The following is a 16,736-nucleotide window of genomic DNA, read 5'->3' on the forward strand; positions in this document are numbered from 1 at the left end:
ACCAAATGTATGTGTTGTGTGTATAATACTTAAATATGAGACTAAAAAAAGATAGCAAAATACCTGAATAGCCATTTTTCCAAAGAAGATAGACAGATGGCCAAAAGACACATGAAAAGATGCTCAAGATCGGTAATCATCAGAGAAATGCAAATCAAAACCACAGTGAGCTATCACCTCACACCTGTCAGAATAGCTACCATCAAAAAGTCCACAAATAACAAACGTTAATAAGGATGTGCAGAAAAGGGAACCCTAGTACGCTACTGGTGGGAATGTAAATTGGTGCAGCCACTATGGAAAACAGCATGGAGGTTCCTCAAAAAACTAAACATAGGGGCTTCCCTGGTGGCGCAGTGGTTGAGAATCTGCCTGCCAATGCAGGGGACACGAGTTCGAGCCCTGGTCTGGGAAGATCCCACGTGCCGCGGAGCAACTGGGCCCGTGAGCCACAACTACTGAGCCTGCGCATCTGGAGCCTGTGCTCCGCAACAAGAGAGGCCGCGATAGTGAGAGGCCCGCGCACCGCGATGAAGAGTGGCCCCCGCTTGCCGCAACTAGAGAAAGCCCTCACAACGAAATGAAGACCCAACACAGCCAAAACTAAATAAATAAATAAATAAAAACACGTCTGTTAAAAAAAAAAAAAGCTAAACATAGTACTGCCGTATGACCCCACAATCCCACTCCTGGGTATATATCTGAAGAAAATGAAAACACTAATTTGAAAAGATATATGCACCCCATGTTCATAGCAGCATTATCTACAATAGCCAAGATATGGAAACAACCTAAGTGTCCATCAACAGATGAATGGATAAAGAAGATGTGGTATATGTATATGCAATGACATATTACTCAGCAATAAAAAATAATGAAATTCTGCCATTTGCAACAACTGGGTAGACCTAGAGGGTTTATGTTTAGTGAAATAAGTCAGACAAAGAAAGACAAATACTCTATGTTATCACTTATATGTGGAATCTAAAAAATAAAACAAATGAATGAATATATAACTAAACAGAAACATACTCACAGATAAAGAGAACAAATTAGTGGCTACCAGTGGGGAGAGGGAAGGGGGGAGGGACAAGATAGAGGTAGGGGATTAAGAGATACAAACTACTATGTCTAAAATAAATAAGCAACAAGTATATACTGTACAGCACAGGGGAAAAGAGCCATTATTTTGTGATAACTTTAAGTGGAGTATAATCTATAAAAATATTGAATCACTGTGCTGTACACCTGAAACTAATATAATATTGTAAATCAACTATACTTCAATTTAAAAAAATAGTTGATGGCTAGCTACAAATGCAATAAAATAATTAAAACAAGAAAAGCTAGCAAAATAAAAATGAGAAATTTTTTAAAATAAAAGATTCCATCAAGCAACTACCTTCGATGAGATTTTTTAAAAATCACATAAAGTATTGATAGTTTTACTCTTTGAATTTTTGCTTTACATAGAACTAGTTAGTCAAGTCAAGCAAATTAATATAACTACAGGATGAATATGGTTAGAATGGATTCTCTCTCTGCATGACAACATCGTTAACTCTGCTTTTTCAGCTGCTCTAGAGAGAGCTTAAGCAAGGTGTGAACCAATGTAAGGTAATGTGATGTGATATAATGTGATCATGTGATGATCTGAAGCTGATTCCATTGCAGGCATGATCACACGACTCCGCCACCCTGTGTCAACCAAGGCCAACAAGGTTCCCATCTCCGTGTCCTTGGGAAGTGGTATGGACATGCCCTTGGGCTCTTAAACTCCATTTCCTACCATTTTTCGTTTTAAATATATATATATATATATATATATATATATATATATATATATATATATATATATATATATAGTTAATTTACTGAAGAAAAAAAAAAGATGGAAGACAGGGAGGAGATCCCTATTCAGCTATTCAGATTGTGCCAGGAAGGGCTTCAGCTCTAACACATTCTTTCGTTTTCTTAAACAAACTGAAACCTTTTCTGTCCTCCCAACCTAACTCTGTAACCTCCCCAGCATTACCAAAAAGACTGACCCAGTCATCAGCCTCTAGAGCCCCACTGCCTGTCCTTTCTTCTTCTGGGATTCTCTGCCTGCTCAGGGGAGCCAGTTTGCGACCTGGATCACAGTTTAATTTATTTTATAAGAAAATGTAATGATATTTTACTAAGCTAAGGGCACTGAGCACATTTTGACACCAAGTCTTTCCAAGACGCCTCTGGTTGGCAAAGGTTTTTTCACTCTAACTTTTCTTGTCAATAATTGTAGCTGCTTCAGGAACAATATTGTTCTGGTGGCATTATCATGTGGTCTAATAGACCATAAGACCACATCACTAAGGATTTTCTTTTTAAGTGATCAAGTTAAAATTAAAAGGTCTTGCTGTTCTTTATATTGTCAGTGTTAAACTCTCATTGGAGAGGGAATCACTTGGGAAGCTGTTAGCCCCAAAACCTTCTACTCTCATCCTAAAGAGTGTCTGTCTTGCCTTATTAGGAATCTGGGAACTGAAAAGAGAAGAGATTACCCTGTTGAAGGAGCTGGGAAGTGGCCAGTTTGGAGTGGTCCATCTGGGCAAGTGGAAGGGGCAGTATGATGTTGCTGTTAAGATGATCAAGGAGGGCTCCATGTCAGAAGATGAATTCTTCCAGGAGGCCCAGACCATGATGTAAGTTTCTTCTGAGGAATGGTGGTTTACCCTCACCATGAGGGGACATTCATGCTAACAGATCTGTCCCTAACATTTGCAAGGCCTGAATCAAGAGTCCACATATCATAGAATATATAATGGAATATTACTCAGCCATAAAAAAAGAATGAAATAATACGATTTGCAGCAACATGGATGGACCTAGAGATGATCATACTAAGTGAAGACAGACAGACAAAGACAAATATCATATGATATCACTTATATGTGGAATCTAAAGTATGACGCAAATGAACTTATTTACAAAATAGAAACACACTCAGACATAGAAAACCAACTTATGTTTACCAAAGGGGAAAGGGGTGGGGGGATAAGTAGGAGTTTGGGATGAACAGATACACATGACTATACATAAAATAGATAACCAACAAGGGCATACTGTACAGCACAGGGAACTGTATTCAATATCTTGTAATAACCTATAATGGAAAAGACTGTGAAAAAGAGTGTGTGTGTGTGTTTGTGTGTGTGTGTGTGTGTGTGTGTGTGTATCTGAATCACTTTGCTGTGCACCTGAAACTAACACAACATCGTAAATCAACTATACTTTAATTTAAAAATGCACCATTTTTCAACAGGAAAAAAAGAATCCACAGATCATAGATACAAATATTTAGAAGTTATAAATCAATTTAACACAAAATTGGTTCTATGCGTCTCCTTTGACAAGTATACCTTCACAACAACCTGAAAGGTCGTATTCAAATTTAGAATTCTCAAGGCTCTTTAGAGAAGTCAGCCTCTGGACCATGCTCCCCCCACCCAAAACTCCACCCCTCCCCTTTCTCTTCCCACCCCCAGTCCCATGCTGTACTCAGTGCCTATGTGCAGACATAGCATTCAGTACATCCAAGCTCCCTCTGTGTCTCCCACAAGCAACTGTCTTGGCTAGGGGTAGGCACACCAATAGCATGGTTCACTCTTGGGGAGATAGACCAGGAAGAGTCTGCAAAGGTCCTGGAAGAGGCCTCAGTACTATGTGGGCAGGGGATTCCAGAGTCCTGGTACCCCAAGAGTGATAAAGAGATACACTGGTTCTGAGTGGACATGTCTCCTTAGCCCTCTGGCCTCTTTGTCCTGTGGGGAGGTACGCGGTGGAATGAGGAACAGAGTGGGGCCCTGTAAAGCACATGCCCAAGGGCACGAGCTTCTAGTGGCCAGGACTAAGGCAATACTGAAAACTAACACCCTACAGACAATATCCCAACACAGTGTGGTAAAAATCCTTTTCTCACCCTACTTCTTTCCTCATCTGATAAATGAAGATACCCTTCCTAATGGGCCTCAGCTCCAAGCGCAGCTCTCAACTCTTGGCAATTCATATGTGTTCTCTCTCTCTCTCTCTCTCTCTCTCTCTCTCATATGTATGTAAGTACAAAGAACTCTTTTAATGATTATACCTCTTGTCAACATGGTGAATCAGACTTTGAAGGGTGACCAACCATCCATTTTTGCCTGGGACTTTCCTGGTTTCAGCACTGAAAGTCTCACATCCTGGGAAACCCCTCAGTCCCAGGCAAACTGGGACAGTGAGCTGGTCATCCTACTTTAAGGAACCAATCAGCATGGTATGAAAAACAATGCTATAGCAGGCCTTTGGTCAAAGACACTTGAAACCATAAATCCTAGCCTGCTACAGAGGAATAACATTTTTAAAAAATTTACTTAAACAGTTATATACAGTGTTTACAGGCATCTCTCTGAGTGCTTTATAAACATTAATGCATTCAATCCTCATAAGAAGGCTATGAGGGATGTACCATTGTTGTCTTTGGTAGGAAAACATTGTTGTGTTTGGTAGGAAACTAAAGCACAGAAATGTTAAATAACTAGCCCAAGGTCACCAAGCTAGTAAAAGTGGCACAGCAGAGATGCAAACCTAGCAGACCTTCAAATGTCCATTTCCTTAGTCATTCTTTTATGAAGACCAAAGGTACCCGGAGAGTCAGAATAACCACTTTTACTGCAATTGCCGAATTGTTTGGAAGCAGAGGTACTATGCAAACAGAAGCCTTTGGCTGGGGCTGGCTTCACGGGCACACAACCTGCACAGTGTTGAGGGCTCCTGCACTTAGAAGGGCTCCGTGCTTGGTTTAATGCTGTGCTGTTACCATTGAAATTCTTAATAATTCTTACACAAGGATCCCTGCATTTTCACTTTGCACTGATCCCTGCAAATTATGTAGCTCCTCCTGTCTCTGGCAATTGTACTGTCATAAAACTGGGGAAGGGGTCCTTGATGTCCGAACAGAAAAATCCGACAGAAACTCCCTTAGGGTCATGGTGTAACCCCTGTGTCATGGTGTAACTTTAAAAGATATTTTTTGCTATTAGAGGGCTGGTAACCCTACAGAATCCTAAAAAGTCATTAACAAATCACCTAGTCATAGAGAAAGAGTCCGAACTGTATCATCAGGGGAAACTGTTAAATCTCAAATGTAACGGTCAAACGGAGGCCTGAAATGTGGGAAGTGTCAATTGACATGGTATTCCTACCATGTGCCCGCTGGGCAGTCACTGAATTTGCTCAAGGAACACCTTTTATTGGGTGATAGACCTTGGTCCCACCACAAGCCTTCCCTTTGAAGGGAGCAATGCAGGTCCCTAAAACTGCTCAAATATGCATAACCCAGCTCATCGCCTTGAGTAACATGATAACTCATGCCCCTATAGTTAAACTAAGGAGGAAGAAAATAACTAAATATTTAATAAATCCTCATCTGTTAAAAAAATTGTCAAGTTGACATGTTAAATTTAATTTACTTTACACATCTGAACATTAAAGAATCATCCTGTAATGCTCATCATCAATTTTTAGAGAAATGCAAATCAAAACTATGAGGTACCACCCCACACGAGTCAGAATGGCCATCACCAAAAAAATCTACAAATAACAAATGCTGGAGAGGGTGTGGAGAGAAGGGAACCCTCCTACACTGTTGGTGGGAATGTAAATTGGTGCAGCCACTATGAAAAACAGTGTGGAGGTTCCTCAAAAAACTAAATATAGAGCTACCATATGACCCTGCAATCCCACTCCTGGGCATATACCTAGACAAAACTATAATTCGAAAAGATACATGCACCTCTATGTTCATAGCAGCACTATTTTTTTATTGGAGTATAGTTGCTTTACAATGTTGTGTTAGTTTCTGCTGTACAGCAAAGTGAATCAGTTATACATATACATATATTCCCTCCTTTTTAGATTTCCTTCCAATTTAGGTCACCGCAGAGCACTGAGTAGAGTTCCCTGTGCTATACAGTAGGTTCTCATTAGTTACCTATTTTATATACAGTAGTGTATATATGTCAGTCCCAATCTCCCAGTTCATCCCACCCCCCCCTTCCCCCCTTGGAAACCATAAGTTTGTTTTCTACATCTGTGACTCTATTTCTGCTTTGCAAATAAGTTCATCTATAGCAGCACTATTTACAATAGCCAAGACATGGAAGCAACCTAAGTGTCCATCGACTGATGAATGGATAAAGAAGCTGTGGAACATATATACAATGGAATATTACTCAGCCATAAAAAAATAATGAAATAATGCCATTTGCAGCAACATGGATGGCCCTAGAGATTATCATACTAAGTGAAGTAAGTCAGACAGAGAAAGACAAATACCATATGATATCACTTACATGTGGAATCTAAAATATGACACAAATGAGCTTATCTACAAAACAGAAAAAGACTCACAGACATAGAGAACAGACTTGTGGTTGACAAGGGGAAGCGGGGTGGGAGAGGGATGGATTGGAAGTTTGGGGTTAGCAGATGCAAATTATTATATATAGAATGGATAAACAACAAGGTCCTACTGTATAGCACAGGAAACTATATTCAATATCCTGTAATAAACCATAATGGAAAAGAAAAAAAAGAATCATCCTGTAAATTGATAAGAATAGATCAATTACATAAGGACTAGTTGATGAACATCATAATAGCTGTCATGACCTACTAGAAGTGCTATGTCACGTGGTTATTATTTTCTAAATTTATCATCAAAAAAATAACGTCACAATAATGCAAAATGAAAATTTTTAAAAAAGAAAGGAAAAACAGAACTAATCTCACTTCTCTAACATGGCATCTATTTTCATTTTACCTACGCCCTTCATATTCTATTTTTTTTTAATGAAATGTTTAGACATGAAAGTTGGATGCTTTAAAAGGGAAGTGACTTCTCCTAGGGTATAGCTTCCTCCACATCAGCCATGGAAGTTCTCAAGATGCCACGAGACTAAGCAGGATTTCTGAGGCAACAGACCACTGCTTCCCTGATTCTCTGTAGGAAAGTTGGACAAGCACCCAGAGCAGCTTAATGGCTGCTGACGTTGTCAAGATCCAATAGGAGGCAGCATTTTCCTGTTTCCAAAGGCTAATGCTCCCAGAATCAGACTCTTCCTCCGTTCTAGTAGAAGGGGGGAAATTAAAACACACAAAAATCTGACAGTGATTCTTTTTCAGGACATCTGGAAAATGCAGTAGGGAAATTCAGTATTGAACTCTGAACATCTGTTGCTTCCAGGAAACTCAACCATCCCAAGCTGGTGAAATTCTACGGGGTGTGTTCAAAGAGATACCCTATATACATAGTGACTGAATATATAACCAATGGCTGCTTGCTGAGTTACCTGAAGAGTCATGGGAAAAGACTTGAGCCCTCCCAGCTCTTAGAAATGTGCTATGATGTTTGTGAAGGCATGGCCTTCTTGGAGAGCCACCAGTTCATACACCGGGACTTGGTAAGGAAAGAAAGCAATCCCCAGCTTCCTCCTCCAGCGATGGGGCCATTGGGAGGGACAGCAAGGAGGGCATCTCCACTTATACTTTGCTCACTTGTGACGTGCTTAAGCGCATGACATTTTTGTAATCAAAATCAGAATTTCACAATAAAATACTTGAAGTATAGAAAGAATAGAAAGAGTAAAAGTAGCCATCAAGATCTATGTAGTTAGGTTGTGGTATAAAGGAAAACAGATGGAAAGGAAAGACTCTGGTCACTTTAGTGTTTCCCAGAACCATTTAACCCAAGGCTACCTTTACTCCAGGAAGGGTTTAGTGCTAAAAGAGTTGTTTAGTACGATAACCAAAAATACAAGAAATGAAATTTCTGTGTGTCTTTGGGTCAGGGTGGGCGTGGAGAGTGTTCTGCTTGGTTTGCACTGGTACTGACTGATCTTTAAGATTTTCTTGTGCTGAACAGCAAACCTGCCATGCACGCTAGGCCAGTGCACTTGGGATCCTCAGTGCAGCAGTTATGCCTTCAAAGCGCCTGTTAATGCACGGTGCCCTAGCAGTGTGGAGAGGGAACCCCTAGACATGATTTTTCCCTTCTCACTGATGAGCTCATGTTCTGTGTTTAATGTCTAATACCTTTCATGCTGTTTGACAAGGATGGATGCTTGAGGCAAAATACTTATGGGAGCACATTTTCATTCTGAAAAATTAAAAATTGCGAAGGAAAAAAGACAACTCCTATACTCTAGATATTTCCTTTGAAATACAGCATTTGGGGTTGTGATAGGCAATCTTAGATTTTGCTGAGAACTCTGCCAAAGAAAAGGCAAATGTCTGATTTTGATGTCAGGGGATTCTTGGTCACTTTTACTACTTGGTAATTCTGCTTTCCCTCTAAAGGCTGCTCGGAACTGCTTGGTAGACAGTGACCTCTCTGTGAAGGTTTCTGACTTTGGGATGACGAGGTAAGCCAATTCCAAAGGGGCAACCGATGCAAGAGGGATTTCCATTCACAGCAAAATGGGGATATAGAACCTGCTCTGAACCAGGGGCTTAGAAACCGGGATCCCCTCCCCCACTCTACCTCTGCCCACCTCATTTCTCCACCTATAAGATGCGATTGTTCTTCAGAAATTGCCCCAAGTCCTTTTTAGTTCTTTCAACACCTTGATAAATATTTTCTAAACTTAAGAATAAATTCCATGAAAATCCTAAATATTCAAATATGACATGTTACAGCCAGAAAAAAACCCAGAAAAGTTTAAAAAGCCTTGATTGAGTGAGTGTGTGTATTATGGCTCCTTTACCCCTTCTGGTTGTTTCCTCTTAATAGTATATGTTCAAATGGACAGAGAATTAACACTAAGAAAATTTTTCTTGTCATTTTATTAAACTCCCTGTATCATCAGGTAAGGCAGTAGACTCAGATTCTCTTGGTGAGCATTCTAGCAACACTTCAGGATTTGAGAAATTAGTTTGAGTATGACAGCAGTTTAAGAAGAGTCTTCCATTTCCTGAATTCTGAATCCTTATACTATGTAAGCCTCAGAGTCAATTTTCATGGTTTTACATAGGAAATGAAGACATGCATGGTAGCCTTTCCATTCAACAAACATTTATTGAGTGCCTACTAAATGCCTAGGCCTTATGAGAGATACTGAAATGTATGGGATAGTCCCTGCCCTCAAACTGCCCATGGTTTAGTCTACAGGGCAAGTAGATGTCCCTGCCATTGAGACAAAATACAGCTATAAAGTTGTGCCCACTCAACATAAACGCATGTCGTTCTGAGGAGAGATAACGCCGTTTCAAAGCGATCTGAAGAGGTGACGAAAGCCAGCTCTATGTTTAGCCAACATGGCCCTAAAACACCATAGGAAGATCTATTTTTTTTTAAGTCTTCTCCAAATTTCATTACGACAAGCTGCTCCTCTTCTGGGACCCCTCAATGTTGGCAGGTGTCCCTTTAGCTGTGTGCTCCCCGCCATCCTCCTCCGACCACACACTTGCTCTCCTGCGCCCACACTCCAAATGTGCAGCTCGCCTGAGCTCAAGAGAAAAAGCTGCTCACAGCTCCTCAGGGCAAGGAGAAGCTCCCAGGCCAAGGGAACTGATCCCACTTTGTTCTCAAAGCAGAAATACTGGCTGTTATGCCAGCGTCCAGGGAATATACTGTCAAGTTCTTTGTAACTTAGGAAAAGGGGGCTGCAGGTCTTGTTCTAAATAAGGGATCCTGGAGGCCATGCACCAGGCCCTGTTGGTCATGAAGCTCTGGGGTCACATTAGTCAGATGCCTGTGATTGAACTTGGTCCTGATGATCTGAAGGAAGGTTTAGGTCGTGAGCAGAGCCCAGTCAGGGGTGTCAGGGTTGTTTCTGAGTGTCTGGTGGTGTCTGAAGAGCTGAGGGGGCTTGGGAGGGAAGTATGGAAGGTGTTATATGTAATCTTATGGAAGCATTATTTATTATTACTATTATTAATATTTCCCAGAATGATTTGCCACACCAGCTTTTTCAGCTATTTTAAATTACAATAAACATCTCTAACACATTTTTGTGTGTGAAGTTTTCCTATAAATTATATCCAAAGTTTCAGTCTCCATCATTTTCATTTTTCTATTTTCTTGAGTTAGTAGTCATTATTTATGTGTTTTTTTGTGGGTTTCTCCTTGATTAATTATACAAATAATATATGCTTATTGTAAGAAATATAGCAATAGTGTATAAAGCAAAAAGTAGAATCTACCCCCCCCCCACCCATTCCCCTTATTTTCAGCACTAGGAGTAACTACGGCTGACACATTTGGTGGATGTCCTTTCAAACCTGATTCCTAAGTGTACCCAATCATATACACAAATATGGACATTTACTGTTTGTCCCCACAAAAATGGAATCACATTACCTATACATGCTTTTGCACTAACCATAAACCATAGGCATCTTTTTATTTTGGTCAGTGTACAGTGATCTCTTTTTTCATGGCTGCATACTATTCTACTAATGTGCCATATTACATTTAATCACTCCTCAGCCTGGGGACATTGAGGTTGACTGCATTTTTATCATTATTATAAACAAAAGTGTACTGCATATCTTGAGCATATATTTTTATGGTCTTGATAACTTCATAGGATATTATTGCTGTCCATCATTGTTTACAATAGCAAAAGATTAGAAGTAACTTACATGGTTAAACAAATTACGTTAATCCATAAGAAGGAAGACTAATCAGCCATTAAACATGATGATGTAGAAGAGAATGTAACCATGGGGAAAATGTTCTTGATATACCCTTAAAGGAAAAATAAAAGCAAACCTCAATACAACAGAAAATCAATTTTGTTCAAAGTATATATAGAAAAAAAGATTGGAAAGTACAAGCAAAAATGTATCTTGAGTGGTAGCATGACAGGTTATCTTTGGGGTGGGATTCGGAGTGATTTTACTTTTACTTGTTTGTGTTTCTTTCTATTCACCAAATATTTTGCATTCAGATTTTGGTATTTTCAAAGTTAGAGATCATTTTTTTTAAATGCTTACAAGTCATAAGCAGCCTCTAGCTAAGCTCACACACTGAAAGGAAGCAAAAGATCCGGAAAACCAAGGCCCTCAGCTGAGACCGGACGGCTGTATGTCCTGCATACTTGGCTGAAGGACTGTGTTGATGTTTTCCTCTGCAGGTATGTTCTTGATGACCAGTATGTCAGTTCGGTAGGAACAAAGTTTCCCGTCAAGTGGTCAGCCCCAGAGGTGTTTCACTACTTCAAATACAGCAGCAAGTCAGACGTATGGGCGTTCGGTAAGAATGTGGCCACGTGGGACCCAGCCCCATTTCATAAGCTGGCTTCCACAACAGGAAACCACAAGAGCAGCAACATCCATTTTCAGCAAAAGCTCTGAGCACTTACAAAATTACATGTATGGCCAGAGACAAGCAAGGGATTGAAGAAGATGATGGTGACCCTTTCTTGTGTTGGTGTTAGGATGTCTGCCACGTATTGTATAATTGGCATCCTGCTAGCACCTTCTCATAAAATCAAAAGGGATAAAAGCTTTCCCACTGAAGATATCAGTTTTCAAAAAGGAGTCACTGAAAGCTAAAACCCAGTTTGCATGAGGTACAAAACGTTGAAGGGCTTAAAATGAAGTCATCGACTTTCTGCACGGAAGCGGGGTGATAATCATTCCCTTCTGAATTGACCAATTTGGGGGGCATGCCTGGTGTAGATACCAAACATGACTCAGCACTTTCTTTGGCCCATCCCAACTTCAACTAGTGTCCTTGTTAAAATTCATCATTTAGGTCAGGGGTCAGCAGACCATGGCGCAGGACCAATTCCAGTGGCCTGTTTCTGTAAGGAAAGTTTGATCGGAGCACAGCCATGTCCTTTGTACATATGGTTTATGTACTGTCTGTGGTTGCTTTTGTGCTTGCAACAGTAGTTGCCACAGAGGCTGCATGACCCTCAAAGCCTAGAAAACTTACTTGGTGGCCCTTTATAGAAAGAGTATGCTGACCCCTATTTTACTGAAAGATCTATATTGAAATTTAGTAAACGTAATTAGAAAACAGAGACAATTCTTAAATTGTGATTCTTAGATTTTCTGGTATTTTTCTACATTGGGAGGAATGTCAGGCTTGTTTAAAATCACTGTCAGATGAGCTCAGGATAAATATTCCAAATTATCATAAGGCTATGGAATCTATTAAATACAACTGAGAACTATTTCATGCCTGTCTTAGCCCATAAGCACAATCTGACTTTCTACATGACAGCCTGAAGAAAGGAAAATGTAGTTAGCTGTTTATTTTTCTATGGGGCAATTGTTAAAAATAATTATTCCTTTTGTAAAATTGGTATTGTTCATTGTAAAAAAAATAATAATCCAATGTATACAGAAAAAGGAAAAACCACAGAGAGCATTTTGGCGAATACTTGATGTCATTTTGTGCTGATGAACTTGTCAGAATTAGTTTCAATCTCTTTGTGTCAATTGATATGCCTTATGAGAGATATTTTTAAAAATCAGTATCCTTACTCAATAGTCACAGATGGGTTTTGACCAAAAAATTGCATTACCCAGGTCGATTGCTTACCTTATGTGCCAGAATTTGGCTCCAAATATTTGCTGGCTGTTTCCAAGAACTAAATTCATTCTTAAATAATTTGTCCCCAGTGAAGATACTCAAAATAAACCAGGACCTCTGAAAGCAATTCTCAAAGAGGAGTCCCACAGATATTTTAAGCAATGATATTATTCTTGAGATAAGTGGTTAGCCTTCCAAAGAGACAACTGTGAAAGGGGCAACACGTTTTTGGATGGTTGTTTTAGAATATTTGTTTAAAAAAAACACACAGCCACCATAACTTGTAACACTGCCTTACTGTAAATATTTTACAAAAAATCTGTAGCCCTAAAAGTCAAAGAAGTTTTGAAGTTAGTACTTCAGTTATGGTTCTAGAACAATTTTCTCCCTTCTTACATATTTCTAGTTTTCCAAGCTTTTGAAGCTGGCTGAGCGCTGGAATTCTCTGGCTTGGCCAGTACAACATCACAATGGTCACCATTTAGAGAGCATTTAAAATGTCTCCAGCGCCCTTCTAAATGCTCCCCGTGTTTTATCCTATTCAATCCTCACGACAACTCTGTGATGTGCAGATATCCGCATATTACAGAAGGCAAGCAGAGCTGAGAAGGGCTACGAAAGTTGCCCAGCCTGTAAGTGGCAAACCTGGGCCTCAAAAGGCACGTCTGACTGGCCCCAAATGCAACCCTCTTGACCACCATGACCAGAATTCGGTTTCTTAACCTGGAGTCCACCATACTCTGGATACTTCCAGAAAATACCCTGTGAACTTCCAGAAGAGGAGCCCGAAAATGCTGTGCATTCACTTCCCCGAGGAAAAACCAATGATTTTAATCAGATTCTTGAAAGGACACCTGACCCACAAAGTATTCTAGAACACTGTGGCAATAGAAAAGAACGTTGCCCACGATTTTATCTTAAATTTCCACCGAAAGGTAATCTGATGGTGCAATGAAACTGTTGCCAAGTCAGAGGGAAAGGGCGAGGACTTCCATCCGTCACTCCTAAGGGCTGGACCAGGCCTCAGCCGCCTGTCTGAAGCAGCCCAAGGGCCTTGACCCCAGGGAGCTCCCCCTGCAGCGGCCCTGGCCGGTTCCCCGTTTCCCGGCGAGAATGGGCGTCCGGGTCTCAGGGAACAGGGAGAGGAGAGCCTGGGCTCTGGAAGCGAGGGTTCAGGCCCGCCGTCCCTACCCCGTCCTTCATGCTTGGACTCATCCCCCAGGGATCCCGGCTCCGACCCAGAGCCTTCCTGACCTGGCGTGTGAAGCTCGTTCGGCAAACTGTACCTTTTGACGCTGGCTCTCTCTCCTCTGTCCGCCGCCGCCCTCCCCATGGTGCAGGGATCCTGATGTGGGAAGTGTTCAGCCTGGGGAAGCAGCCCTATGACTTGTACGACAACTCGCAGGTGGTCGTGAAGGTCTCCCAGGGCCACCGGCTCTACCGGCCCCAGCTGGCGTCGGACACCGTCTACGAGGTCATGTACCGCTGCTGGCATGAGGCGAGTGCTCCACTGGGGGGAGCGGGCAGGGCGCCGGCGCATCCGGGCCACTGGCTACGTCACCACCGGAAGAAGCGTTTTTGGGGCGGGCGGGGTGGCGGAGGGGGGGCACCTGCTACAGAGCAGGTGGAAATGGCCCTGGGCCCCTGCCCTCAGGTGTTGGTGATCAGAAACCAGCACTGTAGGCGCCAACAACTTAACAACTTATATCAGCAGTGTTCTAAGGACTTTACGAATATTAACTCATTTATTCAACAGGAAACACACTATGAGTAGGTTACTCTTATCATGGCTAAACGAACAGAAGCGGAAACAGAGACCCAGAGAGGTTCAGTGACTCGCCCAAGCTCACACAGCTAGGAAGAGGCAGGCTGGCTAGTGTCAGAGGCCCTGTTCTCAACCACAACACTACTGGGTCTCTCCTCAAGGAGAAAACGTGTAACAGAGAACAAGTAACACGTGTAGAGAGCACAGAATGGACACCAGTCTGTCCTCCCTTCCCCTGTCTCCCAAGTGCTGAATAAAAGCCTTCCATGCAGGGAGAGAATAAGAGTATCTTTTTTTGTGGGACTGAAAACAGCAAGTAGCTTATAATTATATGTGCAAATTAGAAACATTGACAAGTAAGTACAGGAAGAGCTCGGAGGAGAGAGAGCCCAGCTTCCGGAACGCATCGTTATCTGAGCCAGGTCTGGAAAGCTCTACAGAGCTTCCCCAACTATGTGGGTGGAGACACAGTTCAAGGGTGTCCAGGTGAGAGCGACCAGCACAAGCACAGGTGGGGAGGCAGGAATGAGCACTGCGTGCTCGGCTGGAGCTGTGGTTGGAAGGGCTGGAAATGAGTTTGGAAGAGTACGTCTGGTCCAGATTCTGTAGCCTGAATGACAAGGAGAGGAGTGTGAGTTTGGCTTTCTATAGGCAACACGGAGCCCCTGAAGACATTTGCAAGTGATGTGATAATAGGAGACTTCTAAGAACATTCATCTAAGAGCCCGCAGCCCATAGCCATTATACGGCGTAGCCTCATTGACAAACGGGCGTAATGCTGCCGTCATGCGTTCACGCATTCATTCATTCACTCGTAAAAGACAGATCAGTGTCGTGGTTAAGCGTGTGGACTCTGGAGCCAGAATGCCAGCTCTGGGTTGAATGCTAGCTGTGGGACCTTGCATAAGCCTCCTAACATCTCTGTGCTTCACTATAAAATAGTACTTAACTGACAGGATTATTGTGTGGATTGAATGAGTTAATATTATAAAGTCCTTAGAACAGTGCCCGGTATACAGTAAGTGCTCTAAGTGGTTGTCGTTGTTGTTACATATTAATAGAGCAGCTGTGCACCAGGCACTACGCTGGTGCTAGGAATAAATGACTGCACAGGATTTAAAGAGTTCCTCATCTCTTGTGTTGGAGCCTAGAATTCCACTTTGGAAGAGTTACTGACTGCATCATGTAACATTTTATCTTTTAGCTTAAATTCTTCTTGGAATATGGGCACTTGGTGACTTCCCACCCAATGTCACTTGAAATACTATCTAAGGCTCCCCCACTCTTTTTTACCCCAAATGTAAAGGGGCCGAGAGCCTTAGGCGGCACTAGAGGGTCAGACTGGGTCAGAGGAGGGTTAGAGACCTGGCACTGCCCACACCAGGCAGACTCACTGCTGTCACCTGCCCGATGGAGAAGAGGAGCAGACAAGGGTGTCTGAGTTGAAGCTGGGACCCTCCCTGGCCCTCCCCACTCCAGCTCCTGGGAATGTGCCTGCACCGTCAGATGGGCAGGGGGCCCTGAACAGGAAGGAACTGCCTTCTTCCTACAGTTGGTCCGTAAAAGTGTGAGAATTGGGGGAGAATCCACTGAGGGGGGTTTGCACGGGGGCAGTCCCCAGCTGAAGGTTCTGCTTATAGTGAGTGTTTTGTACATTTTAGTCTCCCTTCTTTTTGATATTTTATTTCACAATTTTGGGGAGAAAATTCACAATTTTCATTAGATTCCAGTTTAGCTTTCCCGTATTTCTTTGTACAAAAATGAACATGTCTGTATAGGTGTGTGGTTTTGTTTCCCTTTCTTTCTTACAAAAAAAAAAAAGAGCATACAAATTCCTCTCCACAGGCAATGGCCCTCTAGCAACACAGACCATTGTCAAGCTTCTGAATTCCTGCCAATCTGATAGATGAGAAATGGCATTTTAGTGCAGCTTTCCTAGGTACATCTTTCATTATGAGTGAGGCATATTTTGAAGAGCATTTGTATATCTTTCTGAGAATTATATGTCATGTCTTTTCCCTTTTTCTATAAGGTTTTTGTTCCCCCCACCTCAATTTTAAAGATCCCTTTATAAATTCAGGAGATTAATACTCTATCTCTGACATAAACTGTAATTATTTTCTCCCAGTTTGTCACTTACCTTTGATTTAGTTTATGATGTTTTTTGCCATGCAAAACTTTCTTTTAAAAAAATACAGTTGACTACATCATTATTTGCTTTTTTTGCTTCTGGAAACTGAGTTATAGTTAGATAGGCTTTCCCACACCCAGATTGCAAAGGCGTTCACTCAGATTTTCCTCTAGTACTTTTATGGTTTCGTTCTTTTACATTTAAGTGTCTGATCTAGTCTGTTTGTTTTGGTATATGGAATAAAAAGTATGGATCCAAAGATTTCGTTTTCTAAATGG

General features: G+C 41.6%; 1 protein-coding gene across 5 annotated transcripts in view; it reads left to right on the top strand.

Moving 5' to 3' along the window:
- BMX (BMX non-receptor tyrosine kinase) overlaps nt 1-16,736 on the top strand; it is a 47,892-nt gene that overhangs the window by 29,010 nt on the left and 2,146 nt on the right. For 4 of the 5 annotated variants that reach the window (XM_057537512.1, XM_057537515.1, XM_057537513.1 and 1 more), the window contains 6 exons: nt 1,675-1,749; nt 2,510-2,681; nt 7,262-7,478; nt 8,374-8,438; nt 11,154-11,272; nt 13,903-14,060. In XM_057537512.1, the coding sequence (XP_057393495.1) occupies nt 1,675-1,749; nt 2,510-2,681; nt 7,262-7,478; nt 8,374-8,438; nt 11,154-11,272; nt 13,903-14,060 (806 nt within the window). The remainder of the gene's footprint in view (nt 1-1,674; nt 1,750-2,509; nt 2,682-7,261; nt 7,479-8,373; nt 8,439-11,153; nt 11,273-13,902; nt 14,061-16,736) is intronic. The other variant, XM_057537514.1, reaches the window with a different exon arrangement.

This window comes from Balaenoptera acutorostrata, chromosome X, assembly GCF_949987535.1.
Source record: "Balaenoptera acutorostrata chromosome X, mBalAcu1.1, whole genome shotgun sequence".
Taxonomy (NCBI): Eukaryota; Metazoa; Chordata; class Mammalia; order Artiodactyla; family Balaenopteridae; genus Balaenoptera; species Balaenoptera acutorostrata.